At 47.5% G+C, this 23,376-nt stretch overlaps 1 protein-coding gene across 2 annotated transcripts in view; it reads right to left on the bottom strand.

Moving 5' to 3' along the window:
- The window catches only part of LOC137614053 (A-type potassium channel modulatory protein DPP6-like), a 107,912-nt gene that overhangs the window by 73,418 nt on the left and 11,118 nt on the right, over positions 1 to 23,376 (bottom strand). The window contains exon 1 of one of the 2 annotated variants that reach the window (XM_068343544.1): positions 23,237 to 23,333. The exons of the other annotated variant lie outside the window; for it this stretch is intronic. Within the exon in view, the coding sequence (XP_068199645.1) occupies positions 23,237 to 23,287 (51 nt within the window). The 5' untranslated portion in view covers positions 23,288 to 23,333. Of the gene's footprint in view, positions 1 to 23,236; positions 23,334 to 23,376 lie in introns of those variants that run through there. 2 annotated transcript variants of the gene reach the window in all.

The following is a 23,376-nucleotide window of genomic DNA, read 5'->3' as shown; positions in this document are numbered from 1 at the left end:
CGTCATCGTCTCCATCCGGTTCAGCGCGTTCCGAGATTTATTTACTTTACAGTATTTAATAAAGAACATTTATGAACTGAATCACGTGACTCTGACGTTTTAGCGCCTTGGAAGAGAAAGAAAACTTTAATTTGAATCTTTTAAAAAAATATTTTAATATTCACATATTAAAAATACAGAAAACATCTGAGATAATTAAATTTAAATATTTAACATTAACATGTCTAATGAATTAAGAAAATAGTCAGATGATTTAAATATTAAATATATTTTAGATATAAAATTCACAAAATACAGGCTTGTTAACTATTTAGAGATGTGAAAAAATGATGAGCTATAAAATATACGGGATTACTTTAATAATTAATCTGAAAATAATTTGTAGACTTTTTCATGTGTTGACAAACACCTGATCACATGACCTCTGACGCTCAAAGGCGGAGCTAAAACATTTGTTCTAATAGTGTCTGACTGGACTAAACTAACTTTATGAAACTTTTAATCCGAGTTTTATTATTATATTTTATTTATTAATATTATTTATTGCTATTATTAGAGTTTTTTTTACTATTTTAATCTGAGTTTTCTGATAAACAAAATGTATATCCTTTCAAAATAAGAGTTTGTTTTCAGTATTTTAATTTATTGTAGACAAACGTCTTATTTTGGGATACTAATTAAAATCTGGATATGAAACGAGTCTGGACCTCCTTCATGAGTTCATTTTAAACCATAATATCAGAATGAATATATTTAACGTTTTAATCCCATTCCCTGTGGAGGAGCATTTATTCTGGACACAATAAATCCTCAATCTGTAATCTGATTTGGTAGGGCCTCGCCGTGCATGCTGGGATTCCTGCAGGGGCTGAACATCCTCCTCTGATGTATTCGCCACCGCTCGGTTCCGCCTCCAGCATCCTAAACAGATTAAAAAGCAGCCGAGCGCCGCGGCGCCACCGACGCCACGTGTTCCGCCGCCGCGCCGCCACCGACGCCACGTGTTCCGCCGCCGCGCCGCCACGTGTTCCGCCGCGGCGGCGCTCGGCCCGACAAAATATTTTACCATTGATTTCCACGAAAAGGTTGTCGTGTGTTTGTGCGCGTCAGATCCATCTCTGACTCCAGATCCAATTTGACTTTCAGGCCCTGCAGATGATGTGATTACGAGGGAAGGGGGGGCGGCGGCAGTTAGTCCACCGAGGGGGGGGGGGGGGGGGACTAGAACATGTGGAACATCTTCAAACCGATTATCAATAATGGAATAAAAGTTTGGCGACATCTCCTGCCCCTCCAGCCTCATTAGATTACATCATATCGCCATCGCTTCCTCCTCAAGAGGAGTCAAACGGACGGTGGAGCTCAAATTATCGACCCCCCCACACACCCCATGAATAATCCATCCCTGATGGGAGATTCCTGGAAGCCAGAAACAGGAAAACACGTCAACAAGCGGCTTAATTTCCTCCTCTTTGTTCGAATCACACGTAAAAAGTCAATTTAAGGCCCCATAAATACACATCTGACCCCCCCAGTCAGAAGGGGTCTCCAGTGTGGTAAAACAAACAAACACCGCCCTCTAGTGACGACACAAGAGTGGAAACAGCAGCACAAGCAGTAACACCATGAGACTGGTTCAACTGGGTCGACTGGGTGATATGGTCATTATAAAATAACATGTAAAATAATAATATAATAATAATAATAACAATAAGAAAATAAAATAAATACAATCAAAATAATAAATACAATCAAAATAATAAATACAATTGTATAAAATAATTGCAAAAATAGTAATACTAACAATAATAAAATAATTAATATAAAAATAATAAAATAATAATAATAATAATAATAATAATAATAAAATAAGTGGATATAACAGCTGATGTTCAGCTGGATCAAAATGATTTTTAGTAATTTTAAATGATTAAATGTTTATTCAGAACAGATTAAACTCGTAAATCCAGGTTCTCTTGTATAAAACAAAATTCATTGATTGATTTTCTGCGTGCGTCTCTCAGCAGAACAGCCCTGTAAGCCTCAAACCTGATTAACATGGCCACGCCCCTGTGTAGAAAGGGGTGTGGCTAAATCGCTTTGTTTTTTTTATCAATTTTTTCATATTACAGGACTTCCTGTGCGGCAGCCGTCCTCTTGGTGATGTCATCGCCATTACCGGCGGGTAGAAGCTCTTGACTCCGCCCCCTCCCGCCGGGCACGAGCCGCCTCTCATCAATCAGCATCAGGACTCACCGCTCCTAAACTTGGTCTCCAAATATTACGCTCAATGTCGACATGTCACGTTGCCACGGAGACGCCAAGAGGGACGGAAATAAATTTGTGGTGTCAACATAAATCTGATTCCGCCGTGACGGATGGGGGTTCTTATTTCACGCGGCGGTGACCGAGGGGCCGGACGTTTAGTAGTAGTGAGGAACGCCGCCGCCTCTAAATCGTTTCCTCCATCATAAACTGAAGGTGGAGGAAGAGGAGGAGGAAGAGGAGGAGGAAGTCGGTGCCCGGCTGTGTCACTGTCAGACAGCAATTAATGCTGTCTGGGGGGGTGTTGTGGGGGGGTTGGGGGGTGGTCAATCATCCTGACAAGCTTTAAGTGACATGAATTAAACAAGAGGATCGATATCTGTGGTGTCAGGAAAAATCACCAGCGCCACCAAGATTTAAAGGGCCAGGACACCCCGGAGAAATGGCGTCTGATTGGCTCAAATGGAGCCGCAGGTTCTTCTTCTACTCTACGTGAAATTCATCCCGACAGATCGGGACTACTTTTTTACTAGAAAGTAGTTCGGGTCCCATAAAACTCAGCTAAAATGATTGGATTGGATGAAACAGAAAATTCCCATCAAGCCACACCTCTCTGACCCTGAGGGCGGCGCCCTGATGGGAGCGCCGGTCAGGGTGGATTTATACGGGCATTAGAACGCCGGAAAGCGCCGCGTGTTTCTTCTGCGCCCTCTTTAACGGGTAGTGGCGATGCGGGAGGACGGGTCCCACGCCTGACGGCGTGGGACTTAAACAGCCAAATTAATCGGCGCTGTCACTTCCTGTCCGCCTCAACGCTGACACCTCCCCCTGATCGACACCTCCATCTGCCCGGCACAGCGGCGGCAGCGGCATCGCTCACGTCAAAAGCGTCGTAAAGGGGCAGCAAATCTCACAAAATGACAAATAGCCGGTTTGCCAATTCTGCAGTTTTATGATGCGTCCGCAGCAGGCGTGGGATTCCGGCGCCAAGTGACAGGAAGCATGAAGAAGCGAGTCCCAATCCTATTTGAAACGGGCCGGATGAAGCCTCCAGGAAATTTTTTGGGGGGTTGGGGGGGACAGAGTCAGCAGGGAGGAGGGCTGAAGCCGTGACGGAGGGCAAAACACGGAGCGCATATCAAACGGAAGGTAATAAGGATGGGAAAACGCGTTTTGGGAAATCTGGCGTCAACTGGATTCCCACACAGAACCGGCTGTGGAGACACCGTCCAATCAAAAGGTTCCGTTAGCAGAGAGACGATTTGTCTTCCTGGGGAAGAAACGCCAGATCCCGAGTTAGCCGGCACCGCCGCGCGACGGTGATGAATGTTAGTGTGGGCGCGATGCAGCGCTAACGCAATTATTCTAAGCAGCAGATGGAATTATCCAAACGCCGTCAACGCTACTTCACATCACCAAGTTCCTGAGTCAGCAAAATATTCCTCCTCTCTGATTGGTTATTAGCAGCAGAGAAGCCTCCTGGTAGCCGCTAAGCTAAAAAATGTAGCATGTGCGTCATTTGAAGAAGATCCAAGGGTCCAACGATAAGCAGTGAACGTTAGCAGAGCTCTCCTGCACAAGAAGTCACCTACTAGCACCTATTAGCCTAGCATCGCTTCTGCAGTGAAGATTAAGCAAATAAAAGTGTTTTAAATAAAGTTTTTTTAAAAGTCCTTTTAGGATTGAAACTTAAAGTGACCGGAAAGTTATTTACAACTTTTCTGAACCGTTCTCTGTAGTTGCTAAGCTAACGGAGGTAGCATTCAGCACCCTTGATGTAGGAGTCCCATGCCTTCACCATATAAAGTATACTTCCTGTCCAAACAAGTCACATCGTTTATTACGCTAATATTCTTTGTCTGGTTTTGCTGCAGGAAACACGCCCTAATCCCGCCGTCCACCCGTCATCCAATTAGACGTTACACAAGGGTTTCCGGGGCGACGGCGGCAAAGTTGAAGGGAGATAAATCCGTTTCAACCACACAGCCGCGCCGCTAATCTACGCTAGCGAGACAGGTTTGTTATTTGCGCGCCGACCTGCCGTCGCTATCTGATGGCGTTTTAATTTGTTTTCGCTCAAACATTCGAGTCACAGTTTTGACTGGAGGCCAGGAAAAAAAATCCATACATTCAATTCCACGTTAGTCATTTTTCAAGTCCGCTTTATAAAAGTCTGTCTCCTGGAATCCTGGCTGTGGAAGGGAAAAGGTTGAATGAGTGGCAAAGAAATGTGTGGATTTATATGAATTATTGATTGATTAGTGTAGAACTTAAAGGCCACAGAGGAGATGAAATCGCTTATTCATATTTCAGGCTTTGCGGTCAATCATGTGTCATTTCAGGATGGATCAATACTAAATCTCCCTCTCTCTTTTTTTTTTTTTTGGTCATATGTTTTTCTCGATCACAAATATTTCTCTTCTTCTCGACAGAAACCTGAGCAGAATTTTGGAATGTGAACAAACTTCAACACGTCCTTAAACATCACCCCTGTAGCGTTCGTTGCCCACCAGGTGACACCACTCCGGCGTTTAAAGGGTTAATTAAACGGGTTTCAACGGAATGCAGCGATCGGAATTAGCACCATTAGCGTGGGAACGACGTATCTTAATGACGGGTGCTGTTGGCCCGCAGACGTATCCGATTCATCGGAACCAAAAGACCCGAGTTCTGGCTGCCGATCGTCTGATCTATGGGAATCAAAGAGCCAACCCGCGGCGTCGGGACACGAGAGACCGGAGTGCCGGATCCTGTTCATCACGGTTAACGGGCACCGGGGGCAACCGCTGGATGAGATGGCGGGTTTAAAACTGAAGGATGAGGTCGACTTTAAAATATCACTCCAATCTGGTTCAGGTTGGTTGCTGGTCGATCTCTGGTTCCGGTTGGACTTGTTCAAAGTCTTTGAACAAGTTTGAGTAGCAGCTCTGAAATGGTTTCTCCTCTGACGGTTTCGGGTCAATTGCACTGTGTCCTCATGGGAGAAAAGATCTGGGTCCGACCCCCTTGTGGGTTCCGCAAGAACTCCCTCTGGCCTCAAAAGACAACTCAAACCCTGGATGACCGGGCAACCCTTCGCTTCCAATGACAGCTGGGACAGATTCCAGTGCCCATGTGACCCAGCGGGTCATCAATGGATTGGATAGAGGCGGGCTTTAGCAGAGGTCTACGGGGGATCGTGAACACAACCCTGGAGCAAAGCAATCGAACAAAAACATTTTTATTTTCCGTTTCCAAGGAATCTTTATTGCTTCCGAGAAACACCTGACCGGCGAGAACCCGATAAGGAACTCAGAACCAACTTCATTATCAACTTTATTAGCAGCTCGTAACATCATACCAGTGTTTGTTTCTGTTGGTTCTGCTAGCTTGGGAGTTTCAGTTTAGTGGTAATGTATCCTATGTTTGCGGCCCCTTTAGGAAGGTAGTCATGTGACCAAGGCAAGCATCTCCACAAGCGTCAAGAGTGACTCATAAACGTGGAGGAGAGAATCCACTCATTTAAAACTAAACATCGCTCAGAACCAGATCAGAAAGAAAACAGAAATGATGGAAGTTCTGGATTCTTTCTGTGTGACCTGGAACCAACTAACCCACAGACCGACTGACCCACGGAACGGTACCGGTTGGGCACCTCAGGTTTACAGAACCATCAACCAGCTTCTGATTGGTGGTCAAATACTAAGAAAAGGCTCTCTGAAGTATCTGGTTCTCGGCGCCATCTCTCTAACAGAACCCAGAACCAGTGCCAAAAACCAAGGACAGAAATCTTTACCGACTTTTAAATGAAAAATATGCAAATTAGATGATTTAAGGAGACAGGTAGAGCGTCTGATTTACGACATTGTCCAACCTCAGCCCGAGAGTCACGACGGACCGCCCAACACTGCACCGGCCCGTCAAACCAACAACTGTCCGATGTGACACTCACCGCTCCAACGACAGTGCCCTCTGACTGAAAACCCCCCAACAGCATCACGCAAGACCGACGCCAACACGACCAAAGCGCCGCCTGGACCGACGGCGTCGGATGAGGGGGCCCCGACTGAAAAACAAACGTGCAGCCGAACATCCGACGCGCTCTTACCATTTTGGAGGTGGTGGTATCGATCTGCTGGGTGGCGATGAGCATTGACATGACTGAAAGCCCCCCCAACACTTCTTTGCTCCTCTTCCTCAATGCGGGAAAAGTCTTCCGGACAAGCTTCACCTCAAGTGGCGGAATCCGTGGAGCCCTCTTTCTTCCCCGTCCGCTCAATCACGTCGCGACAAGGATTGCACGGCGATCCATTCACCGGGACGAGCTCTTTAGAAATATGTGCTCCCCCCGGCATCACTCGCGCCACCGTCTCCCTTCCTGCCCCCCCCACAACACCGTCTCCCCTCTTTCTTCCAATCTCTCTTTTGACTTTTCGCAGCCTCTCGATCTTCCTCGCCGACTCCCGGTTTATCAGTCGCTCTAGGACAAGTCGCCTCCTCCAAGTCTCACTTGTAGGAGCTGCAGACAGTCTGTTCGACTCCCCCCTCCTGATTCATTCTCGGTACCTTCCTCCCTCCCCACTTCCCCCACGAGGGGCTGGCAGCTTCTGTTTTCCTTCTTTTTTTTTTCGTGGTTGTGCATTTTTGGCGAGTTCAGCACCTCGAACTAAATTGGGCGGTAATCTGTCGTGGAAGCCGCGAAACGCGTCTGCCAGCAAAAACACAGCCAAACGGCGTTCCTTACATCTCCATCACAGCTTCAGAGGCAAAGGTGTGTGTATGTGTGTGTGTGTGTGTGTGTGTTTGATTTGGCAGGTGAGCAGACAGACGGCAGAGGGGAGGGCCAACCAGGAAGGTGCGGGAATAAAACGCTAAACTGAAGCAAACAAACGGGGAGAAGTTATTGGATGTCCGACCAGAGTTTGTGTGTTTGTGGGTCTCCAGGTGGATGAGGCATCCGCCGCTGCCGCCCGCCAGATCGATTCAATCGCTCCCTGAGACGGGAGGTAATAAAATGGCGGTGATATATACCGCCTCTCCAGAAGATTGATCCTGGGCCTGGTGCAGGACAAATCTAAGTTTATGTAGTCTTTATAGGTCCGGCGTGGCCAAAGCTAAAGAGCTTGGGCGGTGATAGGCTAGCCCAACGCTAGCCAGGCCAGCTGATTGTCAATGAGACGACTACAGGAGAGGGTTGGGAACAAAGAGGAAGCAATGGTTTGAAAAAGTCTAGAAAGACCGGTCAGATAGGAAAGTTGACATTCCCTGAGGCAATCAATCTCCTTTGGGGGAGTTCCTCCGACGCTCTAGACGTACTTTTTAGCTTGGCTTTGCATTTAACGTCTGACTTGGTCTTCAGTCCCAGTTTAATCCCAATTCTCCCCGAACCGACTCCACCTTCGATATTACCCCTTCCGATACGACCAGATAAACACAGATGGCTTCCTCCTCCTGGATTCCGGTCTGATAAAGTTTCCTGTTAATCTGTCTTTGATTAGGACCCGGGTACGGATGTGGATTCTGGAGTCCACCCACATCCCTTCAGGAGTTTACCGTTGACGTGACAACGAAAGAAAAAGCCCTGGAGGCCCAGACCGATCCGTTTGATCCGTTCTGAGCCGAAAGGTCAAACCTTCAGGCGTTCAGGGACAACAACCGGGCTGATGAGCAACACTGAGAGGTTTTTGCTGCCAGAGAGGCGAGAAAACCAACTTTGGAAAAAGGAACAAAGAGCGAAGCTCAAATAAAATCTGTTGTGGAAAAAAGGATTGTTGACCTTCATCAGCTGGACGGGAAGGAAGTCTTCAAACCATCATTGAGATGTCATTTTATGTATCTGAGCGGCATAGACAAGCTAAACACTTCCTGTTGCCGTTCTTGGTCACTTTTACCCTAAACCGGTGATGGAATGTTCTGCCCAACAGAGACGATGGCGGAGGTGGTCCGATCTGCCCAAGATGGGGCTCAGGTCCTCATCGTCTGCCTTCTCCTGGTGTCATTTGACAAGCCCCTGTGTCCAAGGAATAACTTTTTCTGTCTCCACCGAGGAGGACATTTTTCACTTGCGTCCGTTTCTTTGGTTGGTTGGCGGTTCGGATCAAACGAAATCTCCTGGTCGGATACCAAGACCCGATGGACGGACGGGAAGGACTCAACGCCAAGACCCAAAGAAATGCAGGAGTCTGTATCTTTAATTTGCTGCGCACTTTTGTTTTTATTCGTTCCACTATCAAAGTGGTTTCTATAACATATGGGTCGGGTCAGTTGGGTCGGTTGTGGACCCAACAAGTCAAACACATCTACAGGATCGCTCGACCTTTACCGACGACCATCCTTGAGAAAACTTCCTGCACTGAAGAACAGCTCAACAGGCAGCAAATCAGTTAAGAGCTGTCGTTCACTGATTGGCTGCTGCTGGTCATTCTTTCTGCCATGTGATTGGCTGATGTATCGATTAAGATCAGTTTGATCAGAGCATCTATCAGATTATTATTTCAGTGGAAACGAAGAGGTTTGGCCTCTGGTCAGAGGGACATTTCAGCCGATGTTTTTGTTGGTTTTGAGAGTCGGACTGAACAACAACAACAACAACAACAGTTTCTGATTAAAGTCAGCAACGGAAAACTGCTCGGAGCGGCGGGAGTCGGCAGCTGAAGACGAGCTGGAATCCTTGCCGAAGGACGCGAAGTCTTTCAACGACGCAACGAGGAGATGAGAAGAAACGTTTGTCATCAACATCAACATATGTTGTTTATTTGTCACCACGACGTTCAATCCAGACGAACACGGGAGCAGCAAGAAACTTCATGCTGATTTGTGTTTCTAATGTTGACTCCACGCCTCCTCGCACCCGAACTCCTCAATCACCTCCACCAGAAACGAAACCAAACGCCTCGCTCGCATCAATAGTCGCCTTTGAGCAGAATTTCAAACACAATCACGCGCTACGCAAACAGGTTCTGCACTTAAACAAATGTACACACGATGAAACAGGCGTGCTGCAAAGGCTTTCATGCAAAATTCATCTCAATTTACGTGGTAGAAATCTTCCCTCTGCTCTGATTCATTAATTAAGCTTCTTCCAATGGAGATAATTCACAGTAAAAGCCTGGGAATGGAGCAGAAAATGGGAGAAACAACGCAGCCTGAATTGCTGGAGGGCTTTAAATGTGTACCTAATTAACTGGAAGAGGTGTTCAGCGTGCAGTAAAATCAAAAGCAGCAACAACCGGCAACAGCAGCAGCTCGGAAACCTGAGCGGCGTCTCCGTTAATCATCGACCGCCGGACGCAAAACAGGAAACGGGAAGAAAATCCTCCAATGGAGGCTTTCATGTTCGGTTCAAGTCAATAACGGCTGACGAGACCAGACTGGGGAACGATCAGGATCGGACTGAAGCTGAAGCTGTTACGTGTTCGCACATTGATTATGTCATGTTAGAACACGCCAACTTTATATGTTTTCAATATTAGCATTAACAATGAGTTAGTAGAAGGCACGCTAGCACTTGTCTCCACAACCATGAGTAAGGTGGTCTTCAAAGGAGGCGTGGCTAGGCAACAAAAATCTGGACTGTTTCACTGCATGAAACTGGACTGTTTCACTGTGTGAACCTGGACTACAAACAACATTCCAGGCGTACTGATATTATCGATGACTTAAATAATTAGAAATAAACTAATCGTCTGATTTTGAGTCTCAGCAGCTCCTGAAGTGACGAGTCATTAAATCGTGACTCAGTAGTCGTCTCTGCCGCCGGCCTGCCGTTAACTAACACCTGGATGAGGACGCGACTCTCCACCTCAACCCTTTAAACCCATTTATTCCATTATTGAGCAGCGACTTTTCCATTCCCGCGGATCACGAGCACAAAATGAAAAAAGTCCCAGAGGTCCGGAGAAGCACTGGAGGCAATTTCAACATATTGTCTGTGAGCGGGATGGAGCCCCCGCCAGCCTGCGCCGGGCGGAGGTGAGAACCAAGCGCCGCAAAGAAAATCATGATCAAATTTTCAAGGGTAAAACCTGCAGCGGTGGACGCTTTTAATATTAATAGAGCCAAAGCGGAGAAATGGCAGCGAGGAATGATTTTGCTTCCTGTTTTCGGGGCGTGATGGAACACAAGCCGTCGCACAACATGGGTTGTTTCTTTCTTTTTTTTTTTGATTAGCAAGCAATTCGGCATCTTGCTAATTCAATCGGGCCTCGGAATTGAATTTGGATTACAGCCACGGTTAATAACTTGACATTCAGAGCATGACTCTGTTCGGTTTAGATAAGTGATGGGCCGGCGCCGAACACCCACAACGCTCCGGAGCCCAACCGAGCCATTCCTCATCATAAAAACCTGTCGGAGACGTTCTGCCGTTATTTTTTTTACATGGATTGTTATTAATAGGACCGAGGACATCGTGCCGATGCAGATACCGCGGAGGAAAAACGAGGAATCTTCGGGGAAGAATCGAGGAGATGAAGGAAGTCTGAATAAAAGATAGATGTTTGGACGCCAACTCGAGTTTCTCGTCTCTGGCGGCGCGTCTCAATTACTAAAAGAGTGGGAAAGTACACTCCAGGAAATATCTGGGTTCTAATACATGGAGGACGACCGCTGGCGCTTCAGAAGGAGATCAGACTCCCCGAACACAGAGCAGCAACGCAATCTGGTGGAGCGCCGCCACCCCTACATCGTTCAGCACCGCCGCCGCGCTTCCATCAATCAGCAACGGCAACCCGGAATCTTCAGGGTCGCTCTCTTGTTTTAACGAGTTTTAGAAAAGTTCGTCTTTAGATCCGAGGACGCTGTGCGCGGGGGAGGGGTTTGTGACGAGGAGGCGGGACCAAGTCCTTCTGCGGAGTTTAATCAAAATCGGTTGGAAATTTTTAAGTAATGAGGGAAACTGTTTAAAAAATTTTGATAAAATTTGTTTTTAAATCAACCTGCAAACAATAAAGTTTAAAAAAACGACAACCGCCCCCACAAAACCGTTAAATGCTAAATGCTAAACATTAAACAACTCTTTAAAACATTTAGATGTTTGTTTAAACCAGTGAATTTAGATTTATATCACTTTAAAATCAGATTTTATCGGTCGGAAATTTTTCACATAATGATGGAAAATGTTTAAACAATTTTCTAAAATTTTAGTTTTTTAATCAACCTGCAAAAAAAAAGGTTGAAAAAAGAACCTCCTCCACAAAAACCACTAAATGCTAAACGACTCTTTAAAACATTTAGATGTTTTTTTTAACTTAGAATTTAGATTTACAACCCTTTAACATCAGATTGGAATTAAATTATATAATTTCAGTGTTAAAATCGAGCTACATGACGACGTCTCGGACGTGACAGACGGTCCGATTCGCCATCCTCTCTCAGCCAAGTGGGGGGGAGGCGAGGAACGGTGGTGGTGGTGGGGGGGGCGACATTAATCCGAGGCGCCGCCTCCATTAGCCTCAGCTTGTCAGAAGTGAAATTGAAGCAGGAAAAGCCCACTTCAGTGGCGTGGAGTTAATTTCATGCCGCGTTGAAGAGAGGATGGCAGCGAGTAAAAGCTTCAGGTCGAGGACTTTACAGCGTCATAAATACTCGTCTATTACCTCCAAATTAATTCTGCCTTCACCCGTTATGGAGTTTAGTTTAGTCCAAGGTCAGAACCACTCCTCCGTCTGACCACTTCAGCACCGTCTGATTGATGGCAGCCTCAGCCAATCAGGTGACAGCAACGGCTGAAGGAGCATAAGCGCCGCTTTTAATGATGTAAAGGTTCGGGACGGCGGGAGGACGGCCTGTCACATCATGCTAACGCTACGCTCCAACGTCAAATTAGCCGCTAACGGGAAGAGAAAATGGATTCATCCCGATTTAAAAAGGATTAAACGTCAAAAGTTCTTCAGGGTCTGGTTTTGTTCCTGAATGTTGAACACATCTGGAGCGATGGGAACGTTCTAGACACGCCCACGCAGATGCGTGATGCCACCGTTAAACGTTCCCAAACCCCGACCCCGGTCCCCCCGTCGCCCGGGTGACCCTGAAGTTTATCGTCTCCTGGACAACCAATAACCAATAACTGTCCATCCTGGACCGGAGAGAACAACATGACAGGGAAAACACATTAATCCAACATAATGCAGGAGTGAAGATGGGATTAAGGTGGAGAAAAAATGGGATTATGATGGAGTGAATATGGGATTAAGATGGAGTGAATATGGGATTAAGGTGAAGAAAAGATGGACTGGATTGGTTCCTGGTACTAAACTACAGTAATCCCTCGCTTATTCGCGTGTCAAGATGCACGGCTTCACTACATTGCGTATTTTTAGTAGTCACATGACACCATACGCGCATGCTATTGGTGCGCTGTGTTCCGTGAGTCTGGGAACGCATACAAAAGTGCTTTAAACAGTCTATCAGAGTGTTTTAAAGGTAATACAGATAGAATGTGGTTTAATATCAGTATGGGGGGGGGTTCACAAACGTTTACTTTACCGATAATAATACAATAAATAGTTTGTCGCTATATTGCGAATATTTCATTTTTCGCGGGTGGTCCTGGCACGAATTAACAGCGAGAAACGAGGGATCACTGTTCTTGCTTGTTTCTTCTGCTGAAGCAGGACCAGAACTCGTCTTCCTCTCTGGATTATTACAATGTCATTTTGTCATTTTCTGTGCGACCCAACAGAAGCATCGCTCTTAAACCGGCGCCATCTGTTTACTTCCGCGTCCAAGTTGGGATTAGAAACGCCTCCAAGTGGGGACTCATCTTTTTTTTTTTCATTCGTCCTTGCAACACTGCCCCCCCCCACCCCCCCTTCCAAACCCCCTGAAGACGGGTTTCCTTTCTCAAATCTTATCGGTTACACTCCCAACCTGAACGAGTGTGTTTTAGAAAACTGTCTGTAAGTTAAACAAAGTCAGAGCCGAGCCTCAAACGCGCCGGCGGAGCCTCAAACGCGGTGGCGGCGATGGAGCTTAACGGACGCCGCTCCGCCGCGCGGCTTCATCTCCAGAGCCGCTGGGGCGGGGGATAAGAAGATAAGGCGCCAGGATTGAACATGGGAGATCTCAACTCCCCCTTGCCACCATGCTGACAGGTACAAGAGGCGAAGAATGGGGTGGGGGGAGCGCCGTCCGTCAAGCGTCCCCTTGGACCCGGATCCTGGCGCTCCTTCTGTCCTGATTGCATCCTCCAATCTCCTCCCCAGGGATTAAAGGGGGGGGACACAAACGAGGATTCTCTACGCTGGACTATCTCCTCCTCGTCTTCGTCCTCAATAAGCACCTCCGGGATATTGAGACAGACACAACCCTCCTCGATGAAAGGGGCATTTCAGTCACACGGGCCCCCCAGGTAAACGTGGGCTGGGTTTGCGTTTATTGCAGAACCAGGGAGGGGGTTGGGGGGTGGACTCAAAGGCGCCATAACGCCACCGGAGGCAATAAAGGCCAAGCGCTCCGTCGGCTCTTCTGACAAGTTATTTGCGTCTCCGCCGCGCCGGGAAGACGAACGTGAATCCGCGACTGTTTGTGAGGCCTAAACAAAGTCAGTCCCCCCGGACGCCGTCGCTTCCCTTCCTCGTTTCCGTGGCGGCGGCGAAGAGCATTTTATTTGCGAGATCCTGCCGCACCTCGCCTCATCTTTCACGATTTGCTCGAGCGATGGCGCGCCAGATAAAAGTGACACTTTAAAATCGCTCCCCTCCCCCTCCCTAAAGGGGTCGGAACGACAGCGCTTATATATATTCTTCGTGCTAAAGCCGCGGAAAACAAATATTTGCCCGTGTAAAAAAAGTTCACCCGTGTCGCATTTATTAAAAGCGAGGCGTCGCCTTCACCTGATTAACGGCGCCGCCGCTCTAAACCGGTGTTTTCTCCCTCGATAAGACGCGAATAAACAGGAAGCGGGAATAATACTCCAGAGCTGTGACGCCATGCTTCACTCCAGGTGTCAGTAAGTAATAAAAACAGCAATAAACGCGAGGCGTGCGGCGCCGTCGCCTAATGATAACCGAGCGCCGCTGCCGTTAGACAAACCTCCAACGGTCCCTGCTGTGCAAACACAGGGCGGCCATATTCATTTGTATTCCTTCCTGTGTGAGAAGAACGCCAAATGTCAATGACAAATTTGTCTAGACGTCGTTATCCGTGGATTCCGGGCGGCGGACGCCCATGTGAGCGCGAGCGGATAGGTTGATGTATTTCCCCCGAGATGGCGAGGCTTTTCTCCACCGTTTCCAGAGAACGCATTTAGCTCAATTTAGCCGCGGAAGCTACGCGGTCGCCACTTTCATTTCCCAGACTGTGAATGTCAATGAGCGCCTTGCTTACAGACGGGACGACGTCGAAGCGAGAGCTAATTCCGCCGCCTAAGCCGGAGGCTAATTAGCTGCAGGAGGTTTAGCCGACAGACGTTTGGTTTGTCCGCGGTTCGGCTAACCGTTTGGAGTGACGCCTGTTCTGTTCAGGCGTTCAGACTTTTCAGTTCAAAACAAAAAGAAGTTTAGAGTTTGGAATTTTAATGTCGCCCTAATTAGGAAAGAAAACATCTGTTCAAAACCAGAAAGTGAACGACGCAAACAAAAATATGAAACAAGTTTGGTGGGGTCACTTTTTAAAGATACCCCATCTGGATTCATGACATCATCAGAGACAGAGTTACATCACGGTAAGGGGGAGGGGCCTCTCAGACTCTTAGGAGCATCTGTGTTGAAGATAGTTTCCTCTAGGGTTCCCTTCCAGTGGAGAAAACAGGCTAATATTCCCTTTAAGTATAGAACACATGCTAATATTTCCTAACAGCTGATTGGTTTTTGTTTGGAGGAACAGAAGAACACTTCCTGTCTCGTGTTAACAGAGACTACATTGCCAGAAGTAAGCGGACGGCTGATTCCCTCCACACGGCGCCGGGACCCACGGGTTCTGAGGTCAGGCACAAGGTCTCACTTGGTATTCCAAGTTCATCCCCGACATCCTGGATGAACCGAGGTCAAAGGTCAGTGCGGGTCGATCAAATTCACCCCCATCCGACTGGACTGAGCCGGTTGTGGATGGCGTTGTTGTGAATCTGTTTCCTGATTGGTTCGTCCGGTTATCACCGCCGCTGCAGATTTTCACACACACTTCCGCCAACTTTTCCTCTTAATTACTTCCTGTAAACTTTCCTGAGAGGCAATTATCATCCTCCTCGCTCGTCTTCACACACGATTGAGATTCCAGCGGCGGCGGCTGATCACCACGACATTAGCTTTACATTAGACGCCGTCATTAGGGGACGTCTTCCTCACGACCAATTTGCCTTCAGAAAATAGTGGTTCTGGTGATTCTGCAGCCAGCGGACGACCAATGAGCCGCGGCAAACCTGATTAGACCTCATGGCGACGTATCCCTCCGCCCCCCCGGCACCCCCGGGGCGGGGCTTTGAAGATGAAGGACTCGTCTTCGCAGGCGGGAACCGGTGGAGATTCGTTTTCAGGACTCTCTTTGAGGAGGTTCTGAATGCGTCTGGAGGTAAATGAGTAATGAGCTCCACGTGTTGGCGGGAAGCTGGCGAGATGAAACCCCCCGACCGGCGTTTCAGGTCCAGCAGTGGCGGTGGCGCGAGGCGATTACGTTTAAAAGAGCCGCATGAAAGTGAGACGGTTTAATCGATGGGTTTGATGACCGGATGAGAGGAAAAGGAACGAAATGCTTTTTCATCCACAGGCAAATTTCCTCTCGAGGTTCCTGAACAAACAGCTGAGCCCCCAGAGACCGGATGCCCCGCCCACCTCCACGGGACGCCACCCGTGATAGGCCGTTTGAGTCCGCATGAAGGAAAACCCGGGAGGATGGAAAATATTCAGCACAAATTCATCGATGTGTCCGAAAGTTCTTTTAGATATGATGTCTAAATGAGTGGTGCACCGGCTTCACACCCGGAGTGTCCCCCCCACCTCGGTTGGGAAAGGCTCCTACAACCCTCGTGACCCACAGGGCAAAAGCAGGTAAGATGAGTCTTGTCGGATTAGGTGATCAGATCGTACCAAAACGCCTCCTAGATGGCTTCTTTATGAAACGTTCTGATTGGTCTAGAGGCTCAGACACGCCCCCTGGACGTGAGGGTGTACCCTCGTTGCGTCCCCGTGGAACCCGATGAAATATTTTTCCCGCTGGAATAAATGTCACAGAAGGTTAAACCCCACCTTTAAACGTAACGAGCGCCGATAAATAAAAAGACACCTCATGAAAGCAGCGACATTCAGCGTTCGTCGCTACGCAGACGACCTCATTTTAACGCCATCATCATCGCCGCTGCCGGCGACGCCCATCAAACCTTCCTGGGGGACGGCTTTATGGCGGCGGAAGCGACGGCGGTGACTTTCAGGGAGCAGATGGGAGTGAACTTTAAACTCGGCGGGGAGCGAGCAGCGGCTGACAGCGGGTGGGGGGGGGGGGCCGCCTGATGTTTGATTAAGAGGCACGTTGACCTTTGCGAGGCTCTGGGGGGAGCATTGGGACACGCCCCCGCCTGACAGCCGGCAAGTCGGAGCCGCCTCATTACGGCGCCGATCGGTCAACGAGGAGCGGCGTGGAGACGTGGGGGTTTGGGTTTTTAAACGAGCTTTTTTAAACATTTAGAGATCATTTGTGAAGTAAATTATTTCCTGTACAAAAGGGGCGGAGCCAGTTTTCTACATTTTATGTTAATCAATTTTTTTTAACCATTTCACAGAATAAAAACGACCAAACCATTTTTTTTGGGAGGGTCGGTAACATGGGAAGGAACGATCGATTACATCTGTTATTGATTATTTTGTTTCGGTAAACATCACATTATCAGATTATGGATCCAGATTGATAGATTTTAACAAGACTAGTTTGCGCGGCGGAGGAATACGCTCTGATCTGGACCAATAGATATCTGGAACGATGGAGGATCCAACATCCAGTTAACTTTACGGAATAACCGGGCGTCGCCCGGTGGATGTAGGAGGCGGAGTCACTTCCCCAAGTTTTTGCCCCCCCCCTGAGGCGACCTCAGCTTTGATAACCTCCAGCAGCCGGAGCGGCGGCGTTAAATCCTGGAATAAAATGCATCTCCCCGCGGCAAGACGGTGTTCCACTCCATCTTGGCTCGCCTGTTCTCCCTCGCCGTGTTTCATTACTCCGCCTCGGCAAGATGAGTAACAGCCTATTGGATGCTAAATGCTCGTCTGCTCACACCCATCACACCTGGTGGCGCTAATGATGTAGCTTAGCCGCGAGAATCGTCGGTTTTTAATTGTCTGAAGGAATCAAACTCTGGTCCTCGGGGGGGGGGGGGGGGCGACGCGGCCCTTAGCGCCGCTTCTAATGCGCGGAGAGAAAGTGAGGCGTTCAAGTGCGCCCCAATTAATTCAGATGAATCCCTAACATCCATATCGTAATTAATAACGCGCCAGCCTCGCCAAACGTGGATGCACCAAGTTAATTTAGCGGCACAGAGTGGTGTCCCGCAGCGCCCCAAGGTAATATTCCCCTAATGTTTAGGGAATACACAACACTCCCACCGCAACAGGTGCTTTTTCATTTCCTGTCTGGCTAGCTTTAATGATCTCATTAGGGACCCGCCTATAGCACCTCCGCACGGATAGGGAGCACAACAACAGCGCCCAACACAGAGGTCGGCGTCTGATTGATGCCGCCGTAACGGAAGCCGCTTACGTACGAGACGGACGAGAATCCGAAGGCGCGCTCGGAAAAGAGGCTAATTGAATTCCACGCGTTTGACCACCTTCCGCCCCGCCGAGGCTACAGAAGACGAGCTAACAGCCCGCCGCACAGAGACGTACATCATTACCCAGAATTCCAGCCGACGCTTTCCTGAGTCAGGAATCAAACGGCTCTGATGAATTATCGACGACCTGAGGAGAGCGTCCGTGTTCAATACGTCACGTGTGTTCACCGACGTCTGCTAAAGGTGACAATGAACGCCTCATTTTCTTCCAGAGGTGTGTTCAAGGTGTGTCAATTACAGTCTGGTCCTGAAACGGAGGAACAAAACATCTTGACGTCTTCATTTTATGTTGGATTCAAACCTGACAACTAGGGGGCAGTGTTGAGTTCAAAGCTATGCAGGTTCTTACGTTGTTAATGGTTCCAGGAGATGCAACATATTTCAAAAAGCAACATAAGTTGAAAAACGACATTAGTTGAATGAACTCGTCTCCTGGTCAAACCATAGATAATCACTACCAGTTCTGTCCTGAACTTTATTTATGGATGAATTTTAATAATATTTGGTTAATAAGAATCTATTTTAAACTTAAACATTAATTCATTCATTCATCTTCTATGGAGCTTCTTCCATTGTCGAGGGTTGCGAGGGTTGCTTAAATCTAATATTTTTTAATTCTGTTATATTGTACAGTAACATGATATTATGGGCTTTTAACGGTTTACTAGTGAATTTATGATTTCAGTATTTCCAGATGTCAAGTTGAGTAAAATGACTTTATTTTTCAAGTATTTTTTTGAAAACTGAAGCATAATGGAGAAAAATGACGCAACTCTAAACTCTAAAAGTTTACCTGTATTCTGACTCTTCTTCTGTAAACACTGATGACATTCTGTCGTTTATTGCTGTAAATAATCATCATGCATTGTGACGGGTTTATAAAACAAATTCAACGTTTTCCCGTCACGAGTCTTTTCTTCCTGTATTTTGCTTCGGCTCGTCTCGTCGCTGTTTATCCTTTTCTGTAAAAACATCTCTTTTTTTTTCGGCTTCGCCTCCATCAAGGTTAGAGTCGGAGCGGGAATGAAAAGGATGTTTATTTCCTCGTCTCGTAGAATGGGACTAATGTTGTCAGAAATTTGGCCTCAGCTCCGATTTTTAATGGCTTTCCAAAACTCTCGGCGTGTTGAGTCCAATTTGAAAGTCAAAAAACTGGCATTGCGCGTCTATTCTCCTCCCTCCATCTGCCCCTCTGTCTGTCAGCCTCCCTCACTTTGCCGCTCTCCATCATCTAAATTCTCCTCGTGTTGTTTCGCAGACTAAATCTGCTTATCGGAGGCGCATATCTGTGTTGGAAACGTCCAGGCGCGGGACGGTAAACGCTGCAGAGATGCAGCGATTTCAGACAAATTGAGTCGCCGTTCACTGGTGGCGGGCGGCCCCGCCTGCGAAAACGCAATTACACTCGATGCCGTGAGTAAGTGGTGGCAGCCGGCTTATCGCGTCCGAGTCCTAACGAGTGTTACTGTGGGAGATGATCATTAATGCCGGGCACAAACACAGAGCCTCTCCTGCAAGAGGAGGAAACGGGCCTCCTGGGAAAGAACGCCTTCATCTTTTTGTTTATCATCGTATGGGAAGGCGAGCGGAGACGTGATGAACCTACTGTAGATACGGATTTATGACCCCACTATATACACCGGTGGAAACGGAAAACAACCTGCCGATTACTCCCTAATGGACGTTTACACGGTGCACAAGATGAACTCTGCTGGTCGGAACATTCAAGCGAGCATCCAGACGTAACAGAATGGTTAAAGAGTCGTTCTGGCTCCGCCCCTTTGTGACTGCATCAGCAGCCAATTCAAAAGCGGCTGCCGAGGCGTTAAACGTGACTTTATAAAGGCGACCGTTGTGCCCAAAACAAAACAGAAAACAACTAGTTAAAAGGAGGGGCGACTCATCCACCCTTCACAAACGCCTTCTTACGCCGACAGCAAGTAGTTACCATGGTAACAACAACAACAACAACAACAAAATGTTGTCAGACTGTCCCAAAGGGATTAAAAACAAGGCCGTAAAGTCCGGAAGCAAACACCAAATCTACCGAACTGACCACGCCCAGAATCGACCCGGCGCTCCTTCCTCAAAATGTCATCAGCGTATTAATTAACATGCTAACGCCACGCGCCACAGTTTATGAATGCACCTTAAATTAACCCCCATTAGCCTGAAACTGTGCAGCTAATTATGAAGCTAATCTATAATCAGATATTCTACAAGATTGTCAATAATAGTAACGTCAGACCGTCTACACCCCCCCCCCCTTTGACTGTGCCAGAATGTTACAGGTATCAGTGAGCGATGACGCCATTACCTCAGGAACAGAGATGCTAATCAGTCGCTTCCTGCTCAGCGTTCATCTCCGCGTGATAAATACCTCCAGATAAAAACTGAAATCAACACGCCGACTTGAACGACCCCAATTATTGCTGTGCCTCATGAAAGACAACCGCCGCAGCAATCAGACGCTAACGAGCGCCGGTGCTCAATCTCAAGATGCAAACAGCGTGAGGATGGAAGGGGCGGAGCAAACAAACAGTCAGCTGTTGTGGCCTCATTATTCCACTGCTGCACTCAGCGTGGCGCCGCCTCGCTCAGCGGCGACCGTGTGAACGGGGAGGAAACGTGTTTGAGAACACACTAAGAGTTAACACGGGTAACAACCTGAGTGAGACTTTTACCACAGAAGAAGAAACACCAGCGTCACACGATGTTACGTCGCTGTTTCATGTGGTTGTAGAGTTAGTTCGAGGCTCATTGTAGGCAAACTATAGCAAAAATGCTATGCTAAGGGGCGGAGCTTAGAAGGGTGGACTCCCCCATTGGCAGAAGTGGAGCCAAAGCCATTCTGCCTGCAGACTGGTCACCCACAATTAAATCAAAAATGGGCTGCAGTCCAGCTAAGTGGCGCTCTAGGATTAGCATCAGAAGCTAAACAGCTAAACATTGTTGTTTTCATCTTCCTGTTCAAGTTGTACAAATGTAAAATTGATTTTAGAAAATAAAATAAACTAGGGACCTCAACTTTTGCTAAAATGCTAACTAAGAGATACCAACTAACATGCTAACTGCTAAAGATTTCAGACTAAATATAAATAACGACAGAATTACATAAACATATATTATTACAAGTTTAATATATTACCATGTCGTTAGCATTTTCGCTAAAGCTCCATTGTCCCCCATCATTTTTGGATGAGCTCATTAGTGCCCCCCCCCCCCCGGAGGTTTAGAGAGAACACCTGTGGCAGGAGTGTGGTGAAGTTCACAACCCTGACATTAAAGTTAGCGCCTAAAAACCCTTAAGATGCTAAGCTAATAGCATTAATAACACCTCTGACAACAACTTAGCCAAACAACGTTTAACCACATGATGATGAAGATCACGAATGTTTTAGCATGCAAAATGCTAACCTCCGGTCAACGCCTCGATGCTGGGACACATTTCAAAATAAGAGCACGATCTGTTAACAATTTTTAACTGAATAGACTTTAATTAAAGTAATTTACCAACAAACATCAGAATCATTTCCATAAAAAGGGAATAAAAGTCTGATTTAACGGCAGTTCAATCCCTACGTGACGTTTCCAAGCAGCAACACATACTCGTTTGGACAGGAATGCTGAGTCACCCCCGACAGGAAGTGGGTAACAGGTGCACGGATACCAGATGTCTGTCTGGTCCTGATGCTGGAGCAGCAGACGCTGCGCCGCCGCCACCGGAGGAGGCGGGCGCGCGGCGGCGTGATTGAACTTCCTCGTCACGTCGTTTGAAACAGGCGAGCCACCGGCAGCCGTGAAGGTGTGACTGTAGGACCATTAGAGCAGACGGGAGGATTCGGGGGGGCATAAAACCAAAACCTTCTGCTTGGGGGCAAAGGCAGCAGGTTGAATCCAATAAATGTGGTAATTTGCACACGAGTTCAGTCCCACGGGATGATGTCATCAGCTCATCACAACTGGAACCAGATCTGGATCTGGTTCTAGATCCGGCTCAAGATCTGAATCCAAACATCATTTATCAACCTGTTCAATAAGAGAATAACTTATTTTGATTTAATTTACTGTATTCTTGTAAATTAATTGATATCTGTTGTATTTAAACCTCCCACCACTAGGTGGCAGTGTCACAAACTGCCTTCAGTCAACTGAGACATTTAATGTTTAACCGTCTACGGTTTATAACTAAACGAAAAAAAACCCGCCTTCAACATGCTTACATCATACCTGCATCCTATCACCATGACAACCAGACTCCTCCCCTTAATCCGCCATCCCTCCAATGAGGGATTGCGCTTAACGGTGGAGGTTTTCTTCTTTGTTGGTTTGTGATAAATCGGCAGGATGTATTTATTTGAATGTATTGATCAAGAACCCCGAATTGATTTGTCCCTTCAGGGCGGCCGTAGAAACGCCAAAACGCCCGTCTGCGGCTCGTTCTCAAGTCATCAATACGTTTTTTTTAAAAGCAGGCAGCTTTAAAACAAACAAAATAAACGTTTTATTCATTAAATTCAGTTCCTGTCAACAAATAAACTAAATTAAAGGAATTTTAAAATAGATCATTTATTAACAGACAACTTCATCAGATCGCAGTCTTCATCCAAATCCTCTGGTAAACAACCGTGTTTGTTTTTCATCAAGAGAGGATGGAGCAGCTGATAAGCTGGGGGGGTAGTAAGGGATGGGGGGGGTTATGGTGGGGTGGGGGGGGTAACAGAGCATCTCCAGCAGCAGAAAAGCCTGAATGTGCACCGCTGTGCCCCACACCTCCCAAACCGGCCAGAAGTGTTGGGACAGAAGGGCTTATTCAGCGAAGAAAGATCCAGCATAGGGGGGGTTAGGGTTAGAGGATTTTTTCTAGGGGAGGGGGGTAATAAACACAAATTTAAATTGAAGAATTAAAAACCTTTACAGGATCCTGACCTTTAACACCTGACGGTCCCACGGGACGTTTGATATTCACTCCATCCATCCAACATCCCCCCCAGCCAGGTAATAACCCCGCACTGAAATATTAATGCCCCCCTCCTCCCACCAAAAGGTTACGAATGCCCTCAAACGCATCACAGAACCGAACCTCGTTTCCCCCAAAAAAGAAACCGCGACCAAACTTTCCAACTGCGCGTAAAATCCACCAGGGCGTGAACGCACCTCAGCGACGACAAACGTGGGGGAACGTCCAAAAAAGGCGCGTGAGGGGCGCGCGCACGCGCGGCCAGCGCATCACCTTACCATGACGTTGCCCTGCATCTTCACCGTCTCGATCAGACTCTTCTCCTTCATGTCGGCGTCCCGGTTCGGATCGGACCGCTCCCGGTTCAGAAGCTCCGCCGGAGAGCCCCGGTGAGTGGGCGGGGCTTCCAGCCACGGCG

Source organism: Antennarius striatus, chromosome 20 (genome assembly GCF_040054535.1).
Source record: "Antennarius striatus isolate MH-2024 chromosome 20, ASM4005453v1, whole genome shotgun sequence".
Taxonomy (NCBI): Eukaryota; Metazoa; Chordata; class Actinopteri; order Lophiiformes; family Antennariidae; genus Antennarius; species Antennarius striatus.
The sequence above is the reverse complement of the archived record's forward strand: the minus strand, read 5'-3'. Positions and strand labels throughout refer to the sequence as shown.